The sequence below is a fragment of the Octodon degus genome, unplaced genomic scaffold (assembly GCF_000260255.1).
Source record: "Octodon degus isolate 3935 unplaced genomic scaffold, OctDeg1.0 scaffold00025, whole genome shotgun sequence".
Taxonomy (NCBI): domain Eukaryota; kingdom Metazoa; phylum Chordata; class Mammalia; order Rodentia; family Octodontidae; genus Octodon; species Octodon degus.
The window spans coordinates 4,383,385-4,402,768 of record NW_004524601.1 but is presented as its reverse complement, the minus strand read 5'-3'; the positions used below and the strand labels follow the sequence as shown (position 1 = coordinate 4,402,768).

Below are 19,384 nucleotides of genomic sequence, written 5' to 3'. Positions count from 1 at the left end.
AGCCTCTTTAACAAATGGTGCTGGACAAACTGGCTCTCTACATGCTGAAAACTCAAACTTGACCCGAGTCAGTGCGGGTTCTTCTTATAGCAGAATATTGCAGAAATAGCAAGCTCCAAGTTTCCCTGAACTTGCATGCATCGTAGTCACCTACAAAGTGTTCAAAGTGTTTGTAGATGACTGCATTTGTAATCAGGAAGCCAATCAGAGCTCACAATGTCAGCTCTCGGCCGCATGCCACTGCATCGGCACACCCGGGGTGAAGGACAATAACCTGAAGCACTCGTGCTTGCCTGGCAGAGGAAGTGAGAGAAATGCTGTCGGGGTCACAGTGGAAGGTGGAGGCCAGGTTCTGCTACACAAAAACCCAGCGCCACTGCACAGGAAACGTGCAGCGGAGTTCTAGGGGACAAGGAGCTAGCTGCTCGTGGCTACAGTCTACACAGCAGCTCGCTACCTTCTGGTCTAGAAGAAACTACAAAAAGAAAAAACACAGAATATATCCTCATTCTGCTAAGGAGGAAGCAAGAATGGTTAGTTTAGTGCCTGTGACAGAGATAAGGAAGACTTTAGATCTAAAAACGGCCCCTCAGTCTCTCAAGTGCAGAAGGTGACTGGATCTCAAGGGTGCTCTGCTCCTCTGAGGGTTCTTCGATGGATGAGTTTAGGGTGGAGTGTGCCCTTAGGAGGGGGCACCCGCCCCAGGAGGGTCCCTGGACCGTGTCCTGGCAGAATGCGTTCTCAGCCCCGGCCACACCGCCCTCCTGCTTCCTGGCTGCCACAGGCTGGCAGTTTTTCTCTGCCACGCCCGCCTGCTGTGCTGTTCCTACTCAGAGCCACCAACCAGAGACTGAGTCCTCTGCAACTGTGAGCCCAAGCATGCTGCCATCCCTCTCCCCGCAGAGGCGTAGGGGCGACAGGTCGGTCCGATTGTGGACCAGTGTCCAAGACCATGAACCAGAAGAAAACTTTTCTCCTTCAATGTTAGTCAGGCGTTTTGTGCTCGTGGTGAAAGGGTGGCCACTGCCCTGGGCTCTCACAAGCACCATTACACCGTGAAGTCAATAAACCCAGCAGTTGCCCCGCTCTTGCCCTTGTGGGAATATTCCTTATGATGCAGTTTTGACTGTACGAAACAGAATGTTCCCTCAGATGCACCAACTTCCCCTTTCTGTCGCTATGGTAAGCAAAGTGCCTGACTACTGCCAAGGGCTGTTCCGAAAATGATAGTGCCGCGCGACCCACACTCTGGGTAAAAGGAGAGGGACTCTCTCACTGGCAGAAGCCCCACTTCCTCCAACTTGTCACAGCTGCGTTATTTCCAGGCTCAAGTTCTGTGAAGAGTTTTGTAAAGGAGAAAGAGATGCATACACATTTCAAAATCCATCAACTAAGTTTTTAGTAAGATATCACCATGTAAGATTTACACTAGAAGAAAGACTGATTCACTGAGGATCCCACTAAAAAATAAAAAATCTTTAGCAATCGTGAGCAGATTATAGACTGGTAAGACTCTAAAAAGCAGGAAGAAAACAAACATTAAACCAGAAGCTCCCAACTGCTTTCCCCAGTTGGACTCTGGTAAGGTTCTGTCAAGTCCTTAGAGAACAAAGATAAAGTTCAGGTGAATTCAACAGTTCAATAGTCCCAAAGGCAAGATGTAAAGATATGGTCATTGTTTTAAATTATAAGGTGCAGTTCTAAGGAGCTAAGTTGAAGAGCTTCTTGAGCTCCTTGTTCCCCACTCTCTGTGGAGGCCGGGGCACATTAAGAGAGGACAGTATTAACTAGAGGGCTGCGCGCGTGCGTGCGTGCGTACATGCGTGGGTGTGCATGTGCGCAGGCTTGCTTGCGGGGGTCACATGGTTGGGTGCTGTGGCTGGATGAGGCAGGCCGACAGAAAACAGAGTTTTCTTTATTTTGCAATTAGCAAAACAGGAAGAATTTTGTTTGTTTAGTTCTGAGGTTTGGACTCTAAAATCTTTAACTCGACCACTGAGAATGGCATTTCTGCAACTTCATGGACCAAAACGTCTTACTCAAGTTCCCTAAGGGCCGTGGGCTGAGGAGTGGATGCCACAAAAAGCAACCACAGAATCCACACTTAGGTAACTTTTATTTTTACTTTTTCTGTGTGTGATCTAGAATATCAAGCTTGTAGGGGGAAGCGCTCACAAACAGCAGTGTCTGTAATGTACTTGAAATTTTGTGTAATTTTAGCCTTTAGAAGCTTTAAAAGTGGTAACAAGTTTAAGACAGAGAAACCGAGACAATCATATTAATATTTGGTAATTGTTTTCAAACTAACAAATTATCTATTACATATTCATTGCACACAAAGTACTGTTCTAGATACTGGATTAGTAAAGTGCAGGGTAGTAAGGTGGATAAGATTCGTATTTGCATATTATTAAATTATTTGTATAATCTAATTAATAAATGAAGCATATAAGTTTTAAAAAATCAAATTAAAGCATGAAAGCCAATTAGTAAAAAGAGTATGAAGCACAGTTTGATGCAGTATTTGGTTAACAGTCAACACAGTGTGTAGAGCGGAAGTTATGGTACCTGGAAGTGCCATAAAAATGATTTAGAGAGATTTAAAGAAAATAATGTCTGGGCTTACTCCAGACCTCTAGATTTAAATTTTTGTGTAGAGTACAGGAGAACAGGTTCAGAGAAAGGAAGGAGGTGGGGCTGAGATCTTTCTGCCCCTGTAATGGTGATCAAAACCAGGGCCTTTACAATGAGCTACGTCCCCAGCCCTTTCTTATTGTGAGATAAGGTCTTGCTAAGCCATTAAAGCTGGGCTGGAATTTTTGATCCTCCTGCTTCGGCTTCCCAGAGCGCTGGAATTACAGACATGTGCCACAACATCTGGCTGGAATTTTGCATTTTACAGGCTAACCCATTTCTAACAGTAAAGGGGGCGTGTCGACCAGACGGGCTTTGGGCGATGTCAGAGTCTCAACAGAAACCCCCTTTTCCATCCCCACGGACACCCACTGTATGAGCAGCAGTGCCTCGCTTCACGAATGCTCCTGCTTGTGAGCAGTGTGGTTCACAAGTGGAAGCATCTGGCAAAATTTTGTTTCCATTCGTGAATTCTCCATCTGATGACCCTGAACTTCACGCATGGGGAAACTTGACTTGGTTCGGGACCAGATTTGTGGCAAGAACTAAGTTCATGAACCGAGGTCCCACTGCACCAGCCTAGACGGGAGCCCGAGTCCACAGTGGAGCTGAAGGATTCTGAGGAAGGACAACCTGCCCCGAGCGTCAGAAGAGACTTCTTACCAAACTGGGAAGAGGAAAGCCTGCCGACGAGGAGGAGCAGCAGGCCTGATGGACGCGCTGGGACACTGCTTACAAGACAGGTTCGTGCCGCAGCTGGACCGAGGGGAGAGTAGGCTCCCCTTCTGGATTCCACTGTGTTTTTATTGTGGAAGAATGTGAATCGTGAGTGGAGAACTTTGCAGCCCTCAGTCCAGCAAACTGTTACTTTGCTTATGCGCGTCTTGGGTGCATTCTTTTTTTTTTTTTTTCATTTTTATGTATTTGGTACAGGGCCTCACTGCGCAGCTCCAACTCATAGTGATCGTCCTATTTTCAGCCTCCCCAGTGCTGGGATTACAGGCGTGCACCACTATGTCCAAACTCCGTTGCCGGCTCAGCATGCCCCAGTGGTGGGGCCAGTGCAGCATGCAGGACCAGGGATTGAATCCTGGTCCCTGTTCTTGCCAAAGCAGGCACTCAGTGTATGCTTAACTGTAAATCTTTGCTATCTTTTTCAAAGGGGTTCCTAGGTTGCTTAATCTTACTGAACTCTTAAATTTAACCAAGAGAAGCCAGGACCACAACAAGTTGTGTTAGCAACGTGAAATATTTGTGCAAAAGATGTCTTTGTAAAGAGAAAAAGCATGAATTTACAAACTGATTTAGCGGCGATGCTACCAAGATTTACAGCATGGGGCTCACACAGCTTCAGCCAGACCCCACTGCTCCAGTTACCTGAGTGAGTGATTCCTGGTAAGATCGGGCTGACGCTCCTGCAGAATTTCAAAGATGTTAGGTTGACGCAGAAATGCAACGATCTTGTCATTGTAAGCTGAGACAAATCAGAAAAGATGATAACTTTTAAATATATCTATTATTAGTTTTGAGCATATAAGACCAAGCTTTAAACATCCATTTCTCTAATTAATATTTTTTGTACTCAAATGAATATGAAACTACCATGCTCCTCCTACCATGGATGTGTGTGTTCCGGTTGGCGTCTGACTTGTCCTGTCCCTGCTGGGCTTGATAAGTGTGGTTACGTAAGTGTGCTTACTAAACTTACATAATGACCCATATTCATTATCAAATGAGAAGTTCACCAACAAAACATTAAATATGAGTCATTTTAAGTTTATTCAAATAAACCTTACAGAAATGACAGCAGTCAGAAATCTTTTCTTAGTTAAATCTTTTTAACTAAAGAAATTATTTTCTTTTTAATGAAAGAAATTATTTTCTGGTTAAATCTTAAGGCAGCAAGAGAGACAAGGATGCAGGCTGGTACCCCCAAATGTAGCAGCTGCTGGGTACAGCGACAGTCAGAAAGTGGGGGAGAAACATCCCCAAACTCAAGGCCATTAAGCCACACATAGCTTGCCATCAGGACAGCTCCAACACAGTCACAGTCCTCAGTGGACTCAGCTGCCTCCTACTCACGGATGGCTAAAATAGTTAGAAACACTTCACTGCAATCACTTAAGGGCTTTGTTAATATTTCTTTTTTTGGTACCAGGATCGAACTCAGGACCTTGTGCCCTGCCAGGCAGGCACTTCAGGTGCTGAGCTATCTCTCCGGTCCCTCTGTTAATATGTCTTTCGTCAAGAAAATAAATTGTTTATTTATTCATTTGTAAACTTATTTGTTTACTTGTAAATTTGTTACTATGGTTCAGGTTAATTATAGTACTAGTAATCAGTATTAGGCACATTCACAAAACTTGGACTGGTGTGTGAATTCTCTTCTATAAGAGGTCCAGGGCCAGCCAACACTTCTGTTGTTATAAATACAATCAAGACACAAGCTCTCCTAAATGGACAAATGATTAAACACACGAAGCACAATGCTACGGCATTTGCCATCTGGAACTTTGCGTTGCCTTCTGCTGCCCACGCAAACAATTTTAGTTAAATGTGGGCACAACATTTTTAACAAGCCTGCTAAAACAGTGCTCCAGTGTAAGTCAGTGTGCTCAAAGATACATTTCATTAATATGCCCTGGAGACACTTACAGGATTGAATCAATATTTATATTCATGATCTGAAACTAGGTAACCTTTTAAGGAACAATTTTAAAATTGTACTGTGCTGTTTAATATCTTATTAGTAATATGTAGATAGTCTTTGACTAGCTATAGTTTTGGTCAGTCGTCAAACTCTTCTTTTTCTTTTGTTTTTTCTGAGACAGGGGTCTTGCTATGCAGTTCAGGCTATCATTGAACACACTTTGTAGCCCATACTGGCTGTGAACTTGTGGCGATCCTCCTGCTTCAGCCTCCCAAGTGCTAGGACTACAGGCGTGCACCACCACGCCCAAATGTCACACTTCTTTAAGTCCTAGGCATTACACTGTATTTCATGACAAAGTTCTTTTTTAAAGAAAAATTTTTAAGTAACAGACAATATATACACCTGTTCTAATTTAAGTTGGACAAGGGGTCTGTGGCCTTCCATCTGTCTTTCCACTTCTCTTGTCTTAGGGACCACAGGTTTGCAAACCATGAGCCTTCCTCATCTTCATCATGTCTACAACAGCGCCAGTCAGCTGCCTTTCAGACCTTTACGCCTGTATCCATTTGCTTTTAGTTTACTGTTCAGCTGGCTCTTTCTGCCTTCTATTTGCTAAAAAGTCCTCAAGAGGGCGCTATCTTTGCTTGCTACCTTGTGAAGCCACCATATATTCAAACACTAAATTCAGTCTCACACTATAAATATAACCTTTCTACATGTATCCAAATGCTTATTTTCAATGGTTGCACAATGCATTGCATTAATAAACTGTCTTTCCTTCACTTCGACAATCTCATGCTTCTGCATAGAAAAGGTAGAGCGATATTTAAAAATCTCATTCCATAGAATTTTCCAAGACCGAAGCCCTTCAAGATGCGAGTCTCTATTCAGTTATAAATTTCCTGTGGATAATGGAATAGTCTCTCAATACAGGGCAAAATAAATCAACAACAAGGGGCCATTCGGATGCTCTGCATGGAGGGTGACAGGAGCCTCAGGGGACTCCAGAGGGTCACGTACCCACTGGAACCATGTCCTGGTACTGTGGCCGGCTGACTGTGTTGAACGTACTGGACGGCCGGGGAAGGACGGGTGGCCCCGCGTGCCGGGAGTCCTCTCCCACCTGTGGAAGAAGGCAAACACCGTTTATGGCTGCACCCAGACTTTTGCAGCTGCCCGCCCGCATCCCAAATGCAGCTTCTTGAAAGGCTTAGCGAGCAGCCTGGCAGACACCAACCCATCAGAACCGGCGCCAGCGGTGACCCTGAACGCCCAGTTCCAGGGATGGGAGGGGAGAAGGCGGAGGCACCATGTCCCTGAGCGGCAGGGCAGTGGGGACAGGTGACACAGCGTGGTTGGACTCGTGAGTAATTGCCGAGGCTCTGGCAGCTCAGGAGCAGACTTGCCGATCAGGAATATCGTCTGCACTGACAAAACCCAACCTGCAGCCCATGCTTACGGGCAGAACGGGGTGGAAGCACGCCCTGGGCTGGCGCCAGGAGGTTCCCTCTTGGCCTAGGCAGGCAGGGGACTCCCAGCGCCAGCTGTGGAGGCTCCAGGCAGCGTCCTCCGCGTGGGTGCTGTCACCCCAGAGGTGAGCTGAGTGCCCTTCCCAGCTCCTGCACAGCAGCTGTCCCGCGTCAGGGAGCTCCCAGCGGCAGGAGTGGAGGAGCTGAGTAGTGGCGCCCTCACATGAATTACTGACCGTGCCTGCTGTGGGTTTAGCAGACAGCTGCAAATACAGTCATGTGGCTATCTGGGCGCTCTACTGCTACTTTGGTTGTCTTCTAGCGCTTCCTTCTGTCATCTAGGAGTTGTAGACAACAGTGGAGCCATAGTGCACAGAGAGTAAGAAGACAGGAAGCAAAATAATGTACCAGATTTCTAACTGGGCACTTTTAATAGCAAACTTTTCTTTCTGCCACTGAAAACCTCCACAATCCTTTTCCCATATTACATCTGGCAGATGTTTGCTGAAGGCTTTCTAAAGGCCCACACACCACCCACAGCTCCCCACAACCCACTGATTGCTTATCCTTCCAGAATGTTCTCGCTCATTCTTCCAAATGTGTTCAAGCAACCTTCAACTGAAGTTGAAGACAACATTTACTGAGCTCTGGTGGCGCCTGACATACATTTCTAAAGTGTTTGTCTCTATGAACAGTTTACATTACTTGGCATTTATACCTTAATACATCTTGAAAGGAAAAAGTGGGAAAAAATGCACAGTTATCTACAAAGGCTGCTGAAGCACAGTGCTCTTTTTCAGCAACTAAAGAAGCTTAGGATCTTTTGCTCACAGCTTTACTCACCTGAACTGTGACTTATAACTGCTCTCCCTATTAAGAGAAACACGTTAAGGACTTTTATTCCTCAGAATGGCAACCACCAAACCCCGTTTCTGCCCTGTAGTAGACATGGGTATTCCCTTGGGGGGAGGAGCCAGGAGAGGGTCTCCTGCCTGGAGTACCAGGATATCCGAACGCTGGACCTGCAGGAAGGACCCTGAGCTGGCTCTCCTAGCTCCTGGCCTAGGCGCTGGCTTGGAGCAGCAGCCTCCCCACTCTGGGGAGCTTCCGCCACTCACTGCGGGTCCTCTGTTAGTCAAAGGGGTTAGCATCCCGGCGCACCGTATTGCCTAACCTCTCCTCTCGCTGTGCCGCCTTCACGCCCTGAACAGCCCGAAGGCTGGGCGATCCCATTTCTTGAACTCAGAGCGGGAGCCTGCGAGCTTGGAGCACTGCGGGCAGTACTCCAGGTGCCCACGCGCCCGGTGCCGCACGCACCGCACCGCACCGCACTGCACGCCTGCATCCCGCACTGCAGGCCTGCATCCTGCACCGCACTCCTGCAGCCCGGCAGCGCGGGCCGAGCGCAGCGTCCCGGAGGGAAACCTTGGCTATAGTGCTGCTAACACACGCTTAAAGCCTCGCTCCTGCAACAGGCTGCTGCTGGGCCTTGAGAACAGTCCAGTCCCGAGGGACAGGGTTTGAAGGGCAGAGGCAGGAAGCCGTTCGTCCCAGGCGAGTTTGTGGGGAAGGCAGGGCCGCTGCGCGGAGTGGAGAGCGCAAGGTCAGGGGCTGGAGGGCGCCGGCCACGCGGCCAGGTCAGCGAGTCCCGCTCACGCTCCGCACGCGCGCGGGCCCAAAGGTGACAGGTCTCTTCTGTTCTTAGATGCTCCTGCTGTCCTCTAGTTCACCACTAATGGCTTATATGACAGCAAAGTGAAGATTTATTGGCTACTCATAAAACTAAATATTTTGGTGCATACCTCACCCTGCAATAGATTTATATATCATTTTTATATGACCTCGTGTGTGTTCTTCTCTGTCTGCGCCAAACCAGTAAGCACGTGACGCACTGGGGCAAGTGTGTAAATCGTGAGGGGAAATTCCAACACTAGAATTTGGATGCCTTGAATCCAGCTATTTATTGCATTCATAACTATGTTTCTTTAGGAGAGACTACAAAAATATTTGACCTACCATGTAACACTGAAAGTAGGATAGACAGAAAGGTATGCAGGCAAAGAATCTTCATTCTGATTGTCTTTGGGAATTTTTAACCAAGTAGTGATACCTTCCAAACACAAACCCATGCTAGGGAAGACTGAACCACCCGCCTTTTATTCACTCTGGCTAGGGAGGGAGGAAAGACTTGGTGTTTGGGTGAGAACCCTGGAGCGCCCCCGTGTGGCGTCCGCGGGCCACTGCGGGCTGGGCGGCCGTCCCTCCCGCAGCCCATTTCTGGATGGTTCTTAGGGTCGCAGGTTCCCAGGGCCGGGTCTAACGTTGCAGAACGCTACAGAAGGTTCCGCAGCCCGCGCCGCCCACAAACACTTTAACAGAAGCCAGCAAATCTCAAGAAATTCTTCCCTGTGCTGAACAAAATCTTCACCCACCAAACTTACATCCTTGTCTTATTTTTTTATTAGGACACGTTGTGAGTTATTAATGGCCACATTCTTCGCAGGTAGCTGGTACTCGAACTTGACCCGCCCTCATTCTGTTGCAATTCCTTTCCCTTAAAGCTTCCTCCCCGTCTCTTAGTTAACTTTCCATTTTCAAAAGATCGGTCTCCCTGTTTCTTATTAGCTATCCTTCATTAAAAAAAAAAAAATTACATTTTAGGTTTGTCGTAGGAGAGAAGCTTATGCAATACATAACTGTGTGTCCTGTCCTACTGATTTCACTTAACATTATGTCTGAAGGTGTGTCCGTTTTCCTACAAATGGCTCGAGTTTGTCCTTCTTTATAGCAGAGTAGCACTCCATCCTGGGTATTCAAAAGGGCTTATCACTGTCTTTTTCTAGCACATCAACAACTCCTCTCACTTTCCTCTCAATTAAAAAAAGCTATTTTTACTGTTTCTTCATGTGTTCTACCTTTTACATTTTTAACTAAGGCTGTGTTTCCAGAAAGCCTCATCAATATCCCACAGCTTCCCAGCCTCTGGGTGGTAGGTACCCTTTAGGTCAAATTGGAAACCCACAGCCACCCAGGACGACAAGAGGCCATCCTGCCGGCCCCCCAGGCACCCGCAGCCGGGCCCACTCACCTCCCCCGCGCTGTGGCTGCGCTGCCTGGTCAGGTGCTGCCGGTGGGCCAGGGCACTGGTCGGCCTGCTGCTCTGCAGTGGGAGCCGAGGGTCGATGAACGTGGTGGTCCTGGAGTTGTGGTCCACAAAGAATGCCTGGGAGGATGCAGGGCAGAGGCCCCATGAGCACCACGCTGTCCCCAGTGAGCCCGGCCGAGTCAGGCCACCCAGCCCCAGTGGGGACCTCAGCCACCGTCGCACCCCTCCAGGATGTAGGGTCCTCACACGCCAGGGAAAGAGTAAAACACAGTGGTCAGGCTGAGTCTGGGCCTGGAGGGAAAGGCGGGCGCTGGCCTGGTGTCCAGGATACCCCACAGCCCTGCTCCTGGAGGCCTGCAGGATGTCGCTGGCTGCTCCCAGGCTCCCAGTGACTCAGTCACCAGTGCCTGGCATTCACCGACACCCACGGATTGCTTCCCTGAGCAGTCAGCCTCTGAGCCCTGTACTTGTCCCCTCCTGGCCTGAACTCTGCTCTGGCACACCAGAGCTGTATCTTCTACCTCCTAATTAGTACTCAGAGCTTGTCCGCTTCTCTGCCACCTTTATCCATGGAGCCCTGGCCTCACCATGCGGCTGGTTCTTCTCCACACTGATCACAGCACCAGCCCAGGCCCAAGGCCAACAGCCACACGCAGCTCTGCGAGGCTCTCAGGTCCCTCTCCTGCTGCCTGCCTGCCTGCCTGCCTGCCTGCCTGTGCAGCCCAGGCACTGATGATGCTCGGAGACTCAGCACGTTCCAGGGGTGGCCAAGCCAAGTCGCGCCCTTTGTGGAAGCCACGGGTCCCACATACGACCCTGGTACCCTGCCACTCACACCCAGCCTCCTCCCCACACTGTGTCTGGAGGGCAGGGGATGACAACGTCATGGTGGCGGCCTGAAACCTGGAATGGGTATAAACCACTTACCTCCGGGACACGGGAAGGGCACACCGGAATACAGAGGAGACTGGTATTTTCATGTGTTTAACTATAAAACCCCACACAAGTACTATACATCATTATCGTGGGGCCAAAAGTTGGAGATTTCCCAAGTAAAATTAGCTCAAGGTCATATAAGACCCATTCCTTCAAGTATAACTGGAAATCGTAAGCTTTCCATGGTCGAGTGAAGTCGAATGAGCAATTAAAGATGAAAAGGAGGATCAGGACAGCCAGGGCACTCAGCATCTATGAACCAAGTGGCTGGGCACGTGACATGAGGCAGATATCCTGAGCCCAGAATGCAGCTCAGCTGACACCAAGCACCAGAAGGTCAGAATGAATAAAGAGACAGACTGTAGGGGCTGGAGAGATAGCTCGGCAGTCTAAGCATCCGCCTGGCAAGCACAAGGACCTGAGTTCCATCCCCGGTACCCCGCTCCGTGCCAGCCCCATGCCAAGCCCCGAAACCATGCATGGTGGCGCATGCCTGTAATCCCAGCGCTCAGGAGGCTGAGACAGGAGGATCACTATGAGTCTGAGCTGTGTAGCAAGACCCTGTACCAAATAAAGAGACAGACTAAATTTATACCAAGGGAAGCAATCACCTTGCCATTAGGGAACAAAACCTTCCTACATAATCAGGAAATCGAGCAAGGAGAACTTGTAGGTAGCTGTGAGACAGAAGAGCAGTGTCCTTCATAGAGAAATACGTTTTCACAAAGCCCTGGAAGACCAAGCAAAAATAAAGCAAGGACACAAGACGTTTTGGCAGCTCCTCCTTGTAATATCCAACTTCCAGGCAGGAGGACAGATTGAGTGGAGATTCCCGTGAGGTTCTGTCAGCAGCCACCTATCCTGGGTGACGGCTGCTCGTCTCTAATCTAGCAGGTGAAATACTCTTCTCACCTCTTGTAAAAAGCGCACCATGAACCCAACGCAAGCCTGCGCGGACAGCTGTGGGCCCCAGATGTCACCCAGCCTTCATGTGACTCGTATCCTTGTTCTTTATTTTTTGACACTTTGCAAAATGTCATAAACTAGGAATTAAACTATTTTTACAAACAGATCTTGTTTCTCTTTTACATAATAGGCATCATAATTGAGTTACCATTTTCTTTATGGAAACCAACATTAGCAAACTTTGATTACTAACAGTGACATAAGCCATATTGTTTAAGAAGAAAATACTAAGAGTGCTAAAATAGATCACTGATTTACACTGCGTAATTTCCTCAGCATGCTTTAAAGGTATAGGTGGCCATTATAAGGACAATGATGCATGTGTAATTATAAGGACCAAATGGGTGTCTACATCTAGGTCAACAGTGATTCGCACGGAGTGTCCTGGCCTAATTGGATGTTAATATGCTTGTCTGAAATCCACGCTCTATGACTGTCTTGGGAAGAGGACCTTTCTTACCGCCCTGTGATCCCCAGGAGCTCTTAGGGCTGTACCTGCAAGAGCAGAGCTCACTAATAAGATATCAAGTTGACCACAGTTCCCACACACAGGTCCAGGCAGATAGCTCAGTAGGGTAAGCACTTGCCTGGCAAGCACAGGGTCCCGAGTTCAATCCCTGGTACTGAAAACACACACACACACACACACACACACACACACACCCCACACAGTTCCTACGTGCAGCTTCCTGGGCAACACAAGTGTTGAGCAGCATAAATAATAAAGGGCACAGGTATGACACACCAGAATCACATGCAAGCTGGGTGAGATTTGGGGCCAAAGCCTGTCAGTACAGGTTGGCATCAGGTTCAAGGTGAACTTTCTATAGAAAAGGGAGAGATAGGAAGGGAGGAAGGGGAAGGGGTGTTGCTCCTCGGCCTTGGAGTTAGAAACTGGGTTGAGAGCTCAGCTTTGGAAGCTCCAATTGGAAACTTTTACTCAAATGTATTAAGGAAATATGAAAGCACATTCTTTTACACGAGCACAGAAATGGCCAACCTTTGGGAAAGTTAGATGTGTGTGTGTGTGTGTGTGTGTGTGTGTGTGTGTGTGTTAGCGGCAAGAAGCTAAAGACCACAGAACAGAAAGGGTAGAAGGTTTTAAAGACACCTTCTACTGTAGACACATTCTAAGCTACTGAGTTAGAACTCAAATGTAGGGAGCAGAGCTGTGCTTGTTTGTTGGGGATGTTGCCCAGGGCAAACCACTGGAGGAACCAGGGATTGAACTCAGTTCCTTGCGCTTGCCAGGGAAGCGCTTATTCCACTGAGCCATCTCCCCAGCCCCTGAGCAAACTACTTAAATTGCCAAACCCCAGTTTCTTTTCGGTTAAACAGCGATAAGCACACCTATACTCAGTAAAGAGTTCACATAAAAACACAGAAATGTCTGCTTACTTACATAGATGAATCTCTTTCCCCACTCCTTCTCCTGTCCTTCTCCTCAACTCAGTAACTCTTTCCTTTTGAGTAGTTTTCTGTTTTAATTCTAATTTGTATTCTTTAAAAAATAAAAATAAACGTAAACACGGCGCCCAGCACCGCAGATGCGAGTTAGCGATATTATCGTGAGCCGGGTTTTGCTTCTAAGACATTTGCCGGAGGATCGCGGTGTTTCTTACTGTCATCCACCCAGAGGGCTCACCAGCATGCTCAATCAGGGAAATCCTGCCTCCAGGCTCTCTACACCAAGCCTAACATAAATTCTGACCAGGCCGATGTCAAAGGTAGTGTTTCCGGGAAGTCCCCGCTGAAGAACACATCGGGCTTTCCTTCTGTCCCTCACCCACCCTGCTCCCTGAAACAAGGTTGTGGTAGCGGGAGCCCCCGCAGCCACTCCGCAAGCATGCAGAGCGAGGGAAAAGCAGCTGGGAGGAGCCCGGGAGCTCTTTCTTCCCAGGGCGCCACCTATCTCTGAGCTCCTCCGTGTGAAGCGCAGTCTTCCAGCTGAAATGTGTAGATTCGCGTGCAGCACAGGCAAGCCGAGCCCTCCACCTGCAGAAGCAGCACGGCCCCCAGCCGAGCGCCGGGCACAGCAGTGCACGCGGGAGGCTTCGGCATCTGGTGATCAAGGACGGCTCTCGTCACCCGACGCTAGTACTGGGGGTAAGACCTCTCCACTGGAGTGAAAGACGGAGTTGGCGGCTTACAAAGCCAGGCTCTGACCCCAGCTCTCTAATTCCAAGGCCAAGGAAGCCCCCCCCCCAACACCCCTCTATTTCCACACTGCAAAGGCCACCGGGCTCTCGGCCCCCGCCCCCGCTGCCTGGCCGGGGCAGGACTGCGGGGTGCTCGCAAAGGCGCGCTGCTTCCGCGTCCCAAACTGCTTGGCAGCGAAGGTCCTGGTCGAGAGTCCTGGTGCACACGGCGCAGCCAGGGCCACAGCGGAAACGCGCACCGGAAGCACCAGGAACAGTTCCGAGGCTCGCGCTTTCGCTCTGCAGCCGGCCGGCTGCGTGATCTTGGGAGGCTGGGTGACCTTGGAAGGGTCACCTTCATGCTCCGCTCTATCTGTGTCAGAGGGATAACTCAGGTCATGTCAGGGTTGTGAAAAATACATTCTCCCTCCTGGAAGAGCATGGAGGCCTGGAAAACTCCCTGTGTGGATTCTAGGCACGCGCAGCAAGGGTCAGAAAGCGAAGGACTCTTGGTGCAAGCCTCTTATTTTTAATTTGGGTCACTTTGATGTCACAATTTTTGAATAGCCTGCAACTAGTTATGAAACCACCCGGCGTGTGCGCACTGTCCGCACAGACAGGACTGTAAGTGCTGATGACAAGAAGAAAGTAATTATCTGAAGAAGCGAGTCCTTTCCCTGCGGGCGTCGCCCGTCGCATCTCGAAGGGCCTGTGAGCTGCATCAGGGAAATCCCCTCGCGGGCCTATGCGGGGGCCAGCCGCACCGACCGCTCCAGAGCCGACAGGAAGGCGAGGCCACACACTGGAATCTCATTTTGCAAACTTCTAGCCTTTCACAGCTGCGGGGCAGAGTAAGGAAATGTGCGCTGGAGGAGCCAAATGGAATTTCGGTGAGTCCAAACTAAATATATTTCTTTCCTTACACAATTCTTTCCTTCATTTTTCAAAAAGAAAAAAAAAAAAACTTCTTTATTTTAAGAAAAGAAAATGCCATCAGTTTGTGAAGAAATACCAACCCCAGGCTCAACAAATCTATGTTAAAGAAGTCTGAAATTGTTTCCATTTAATATTGTGCCAAACCAGGAATATGTATCACCAAGCCTTGTGAACAAAACACGACACAAAGCGCTTGTGACCACGCTGCGGAAGGACAGCACCTCTGGGTGGGCACCAGGAGTGGCTTCATCGCAATCGACACACATTAGCTGGGGCAGAAGAGTAAAATTTCAAACCAGTCTGTGTGCACCTATACTTAAATCCAACACAAGTCTTGAAGACAAGTGCTAGAAAAGCAAAGCTTCTCTGTATTGGAGAAATCCTTCTACACCCAGGAGTGTGGCGTTTAGCCCAGCAAGATCCATTCTACTTGCCATTTGCCTTCTGCACTAATTTATTTGTGGGTTATTTTCTGATCTCATATTTTTTTTACCCTTCTAAAGAAAAAGGCAAAAGATCCTCAAAACCAGCATGCTCCCCACAAGTGTAGGGCATACTTCCATCTGGATCTAGATTCCTGAAGAACTTAGCAGAATTAAACGAGGCCACCACCACCAAAAGGTGTTCCTTGTTTCAGAACAAAACCATGAACTAGAAGAGCAACAAAGCTTGTCAAATAGGCAGGAAACCTATCTTTCAAAGTGTATCGCTTCTGCTGCTCAAGGGGATGGTGACTTATTAGGCGCCTCCAAATGTTCCACTGCATTTTGCTCACTGATCTAAGTACAAGCTGGTGTGAAGGCAGCGGCTGATGGCTTCGTGTGGGGCCGAAGCCAGAGCCAGGGTCACCTCAAGGGTTCTGGTCTGGCCATGAGGAGTCCAAAGTCACAAATCACAGAGGCGCAGAGACTGGGTTGGCTTGCTAGGAGACAGATGGCAGTTTAGCTGGGATACAGTACAACATATGATTATTGTAGAGAAACCCCCCCCCCCAAGAAATACGGGAAATACACTTGACCTTAAATGAAAATATCGCTACCACTGTACTTCACTGTTTCAGTGGGGGCAGGGAGCTCGGGCAGTACCGGTGACCGTTTAGAGACAGTGCCCAAACTGCAGCCCAGAACCCACTTCACAAAGCACCCACTCTGGAATTAAACCTGAACACTGAGGTTTTAGTTCAGAAAAAACAACTCCGCCTTAATGTCTTTTGTCTTAAAAGAAGATGACAGTAACATGCTTGCCATAGGTCACTGCCACTGGCCCAGGTCTTGTGTTTCCTGAATGAAGGGCAGTTCACTCATCCTCACTGCCACTGCCGGCCCCCCACCTGGAACCCCACTGTTCCCCATTATCAGAAGCTGGGCGAGTGACTGGCTGCTAGTCAGAGCTCCGGGAGCTGCGCAGACAAACGCCCATCCTCACGTGCAAAGGAAAGGGGCTCAGTGAGGCCACATCTAGCTGAGAATCCTGACCCATTCAGCAGAATATTTTTTAGCTCCATCAAATTAATGGTGGCAATCTCTCTCTCTGTCTCTCTCTCTCTCTCTCTCTCTCTCTCTCTGTTTCTATCTCTCTGTCTCTGTCTCTGCCTCTCTGTCTCTGTCTCTCTGTGTCTCTGTCTCTGTCTCTCTCTCTCTCTCTCTCTCTCTCTCTCTCTCTCTCTCTCACACACACACACACATACACTTATAAAGTTAAATAACATTTGGTTTCCTTCTCAATTTTTTGTATGTTAGGGAAGGTTCTACGGGGTGTTCATGGTCTCACTAATAGATCAGACTCATAGTGATCTGCCTGTTCACAGCCTCCCAAGATCTGGGATATAGGCGTGTGCCACCATGCCCAGTCTCAATGGCCATCTCAGTGTGCCCTGGGGTCAGGGCCAGCACAGCATGCCAGGGGATCAAACCCTTGGCGCCTGCGCCTGTTTACAGGTGCTTTAATCCACTGAGATATTTGGCCAGACCAACATTTGGTTTCCTTCTTAGAGCGCCTTTCTGTTTTCTACAGAGGTTATCCCCACGGGCACACAGTTATTGCTCATTAAACTCAGCCAAAAGCCAGAAGGATTTTAAGTAAGGCTATGCAGAGGTTTAGAACCATTATGACAAAGACCATGCAGAGAGCCCCCGTTCCCGTGGGCCTCCGCCTTTGGCCTGTACGCCTCACTTCCAAGCAAGGTAAGCCAAACGCCTCACTTTAAAATGCTCTGCTCTTGGCTGAGTTTAATGAGCAATTGCTGTGAGGGGGGCGGGTAACACATAGAAAGTAGAAAAGCACACTGAGAAGGATACCCAGTGCTGCTCAACTTTATACGTGTGTGTGTGTGTGTGTGTGTGTGTGTGTGTGTGTGTCTTGTACCTTAGGTGACAATCCCAGGCCCTGGATTCAACAGTTGTTTCCAGCACTTGACCACACAGTCACCTAAAGCAATCTTGTCTACTGTTGAGCTTGGTTTAATTACCAGTCTCAGCATTATAAAATTGAAATAATAAAGTAATGAAACAAAAGAGCACTAACAAAATCTTACATATTACCTCTACAAATGTAATTAAAAACAGGAAAAAAAAAAGCATTATTGCTACACACTAAATATTGGTGCACTCTTCCCCCACCCAATTCTTACTCTGAAACCACCAGAATGTACAGAAATAAATGTCTGCTGTTTGTAGGACATGCTTGCTGTATTTTATTCAAACAGTGAACACAGACCAAGACAAGTGCATGCTGGTACTAAATCCAGCTTGGAGCCACAGCATCTAAACCTTGGGACTATGGAAGCAGAGGCCTAAAGAGTCTAGGAGCTAAAAGGTGCCTCTTGCCTTTCTAACAAAACGTGTTCGTTTTTACACACAGCTCTATTGGCGTTTAATTCAGATACCACACATTTCACTCATTTGAAGTATATAGTTTACATTTTTAGCACAGATGAAGGGCTATGAAACCACTGCCGCTGTCCAATGTGCGAACGTTTTCTTGCTCGTCCTCCACCCCATCCTGAAATTAAATCTCTCGCCCTGTAGCATTTCTTCAACTATCCAACATAGTTGGACAACTGGATGTCTGGTTACTTTCTTATTGGTGGGACAAATTTAAGGGCGGAGAGGAAAGCCTTAGTTTAGCTCAAGTTTGTTGAGTTTCCAGTCCGTGGCTGGCTGACTCCATGGCTGGGCAGCATGGCAGAGAGAAACAGTCCGTGGCAGGGCAAACAGAGGGCAGTGGCACGGAGCTACCCTTTCACTTTTGCTCCATTTAAGTACTAAGTCTATTGGAAGGTGCCACTCACCCCCAGGGTGGGCTTTCCTACCATCCACACTCAAAACTATGAATGTTAAACCAGTTCATGGACTAATGTGGCTATTGCACACCCTTAACCGTATCCACATGCCCTAGAGCCAGCCATCTCTATAAGACCCCACCTATGAGTGCATGAGGCTTTGGCAGATGTCAAGATATAAGACATACAGTTGAAGCCCGATTTCACATCATAAAATAAATGATCTCTGGACCAGGGATATAGCTCAGTAGCACAGCACCTTCCTGGCAAGTGCAAGGTTGTGAGTTCAGTTCCCCATGCCAAAACAAACAAACAAACAAACAGTAAAGAAACTATGAACTCAAAATGAATCATACAACTAAGTGGAGCAAAGAGCTAAATCTATAAAGCTCCTGAGGCAAATAGAGAGTAAATACTGCCTTGAGTTATGTACTGTTTTCTAAGCTACAACACGAAAAGCAGAAACAAGAGAAAACAGAGATAAACTAGACTTTCTAAAAATGGAAAGCCTTTGTACTAAAACATCAAGACAGTAAAACAACAACCCAGAAAGTATGTACTGATAAGGGACCAGGATCCCAAATGTATAAAGAATTCAACCCTCACAACTCAGTCCATAATGATAAATAATCCAATTAAAAATTGACAAGGTATTTCAGTGCACTTTTCTCCAAATAAAACATGCAAACAGCCAATTAAATGTAAAAAGAGGATCAACTCGTTCATTTGTGCACACAAGGAAAACCAGACCCAAGGAACTGATGCTTCCAAGAAGACAGATCTGGGCCCCAAGGTCTAGTCCAGCCTTACACAGGAAAGCTCTCCATACCCAAAGAGCTGGTTTGTATCTAAGAGTTTGATCGTACACAACTAATGCAGTCTCTCTGAAGCTTGGTTTCTTCTACAATAAAGTGTGTTTCACAGAATTGTTAAAACTAAATGAACTAACATAATATCTCTAGCTGTCATTGCCTATAAGCCATCAGGATATTTGGAAACTCCACTCGTGTTTCTCTCTCTCCGTCTGCTGTCTTATTTTTTCAGTAATGGGGATTTCATTAAGGGCCTTGTGCATGCTATGCAAAGTCCTCCACCACTGATTCACACGTTGCCCCTTCTATTCTCTCTCTCTCCCTCCCTCCCTCCCCCTCCTTCCTTCCCCTTCTCCTCTTCTTCTCTCTCTCCTTCCCATCCTCCCTCCCTTCCTCCTCCTGTTCAGAGGAACAGGAACTCCTCTCTCTCTCTCTCTCTCTCTCTCTCTCTCTC

General features: G+C 47.9%; 1 protein-coding gene across 2 annotated transcripts in view; it reads right to left on the bottom strand.

The window, feature by feature from the left end:
• Window positions 1-19,384, bottom strand: part of Hecw2 (HECT, C2 and WW domain containing E3 ubiquitin protein ligase 2) — a 207,115-nt gene that overhangs the window by 54,842 nt on the left and 132,889 nt on the right. For both annotated transcript variants that reach the window (XM_004628611.2, XM_023712305.1), the window contains exons 14-16: window positions 9,845-9,979; window positions 6,308-6,410; window positions 4,012-4,108 (exon numbers count right to left, since the gene is read on the bottom strand). In XM_004628611.2, the coding sequence (XP_004628668.1) occupies window positions 4,012-4,108; window positions 6,308-6,410; window positions 9,845-9,979 (335 nt within the window). The remainder of the gene's footprint in view (window positions 1-4,011; window positions 4,109-6,307; window positions 6,411-9,844; window positions 9,980-19,384) is intronic.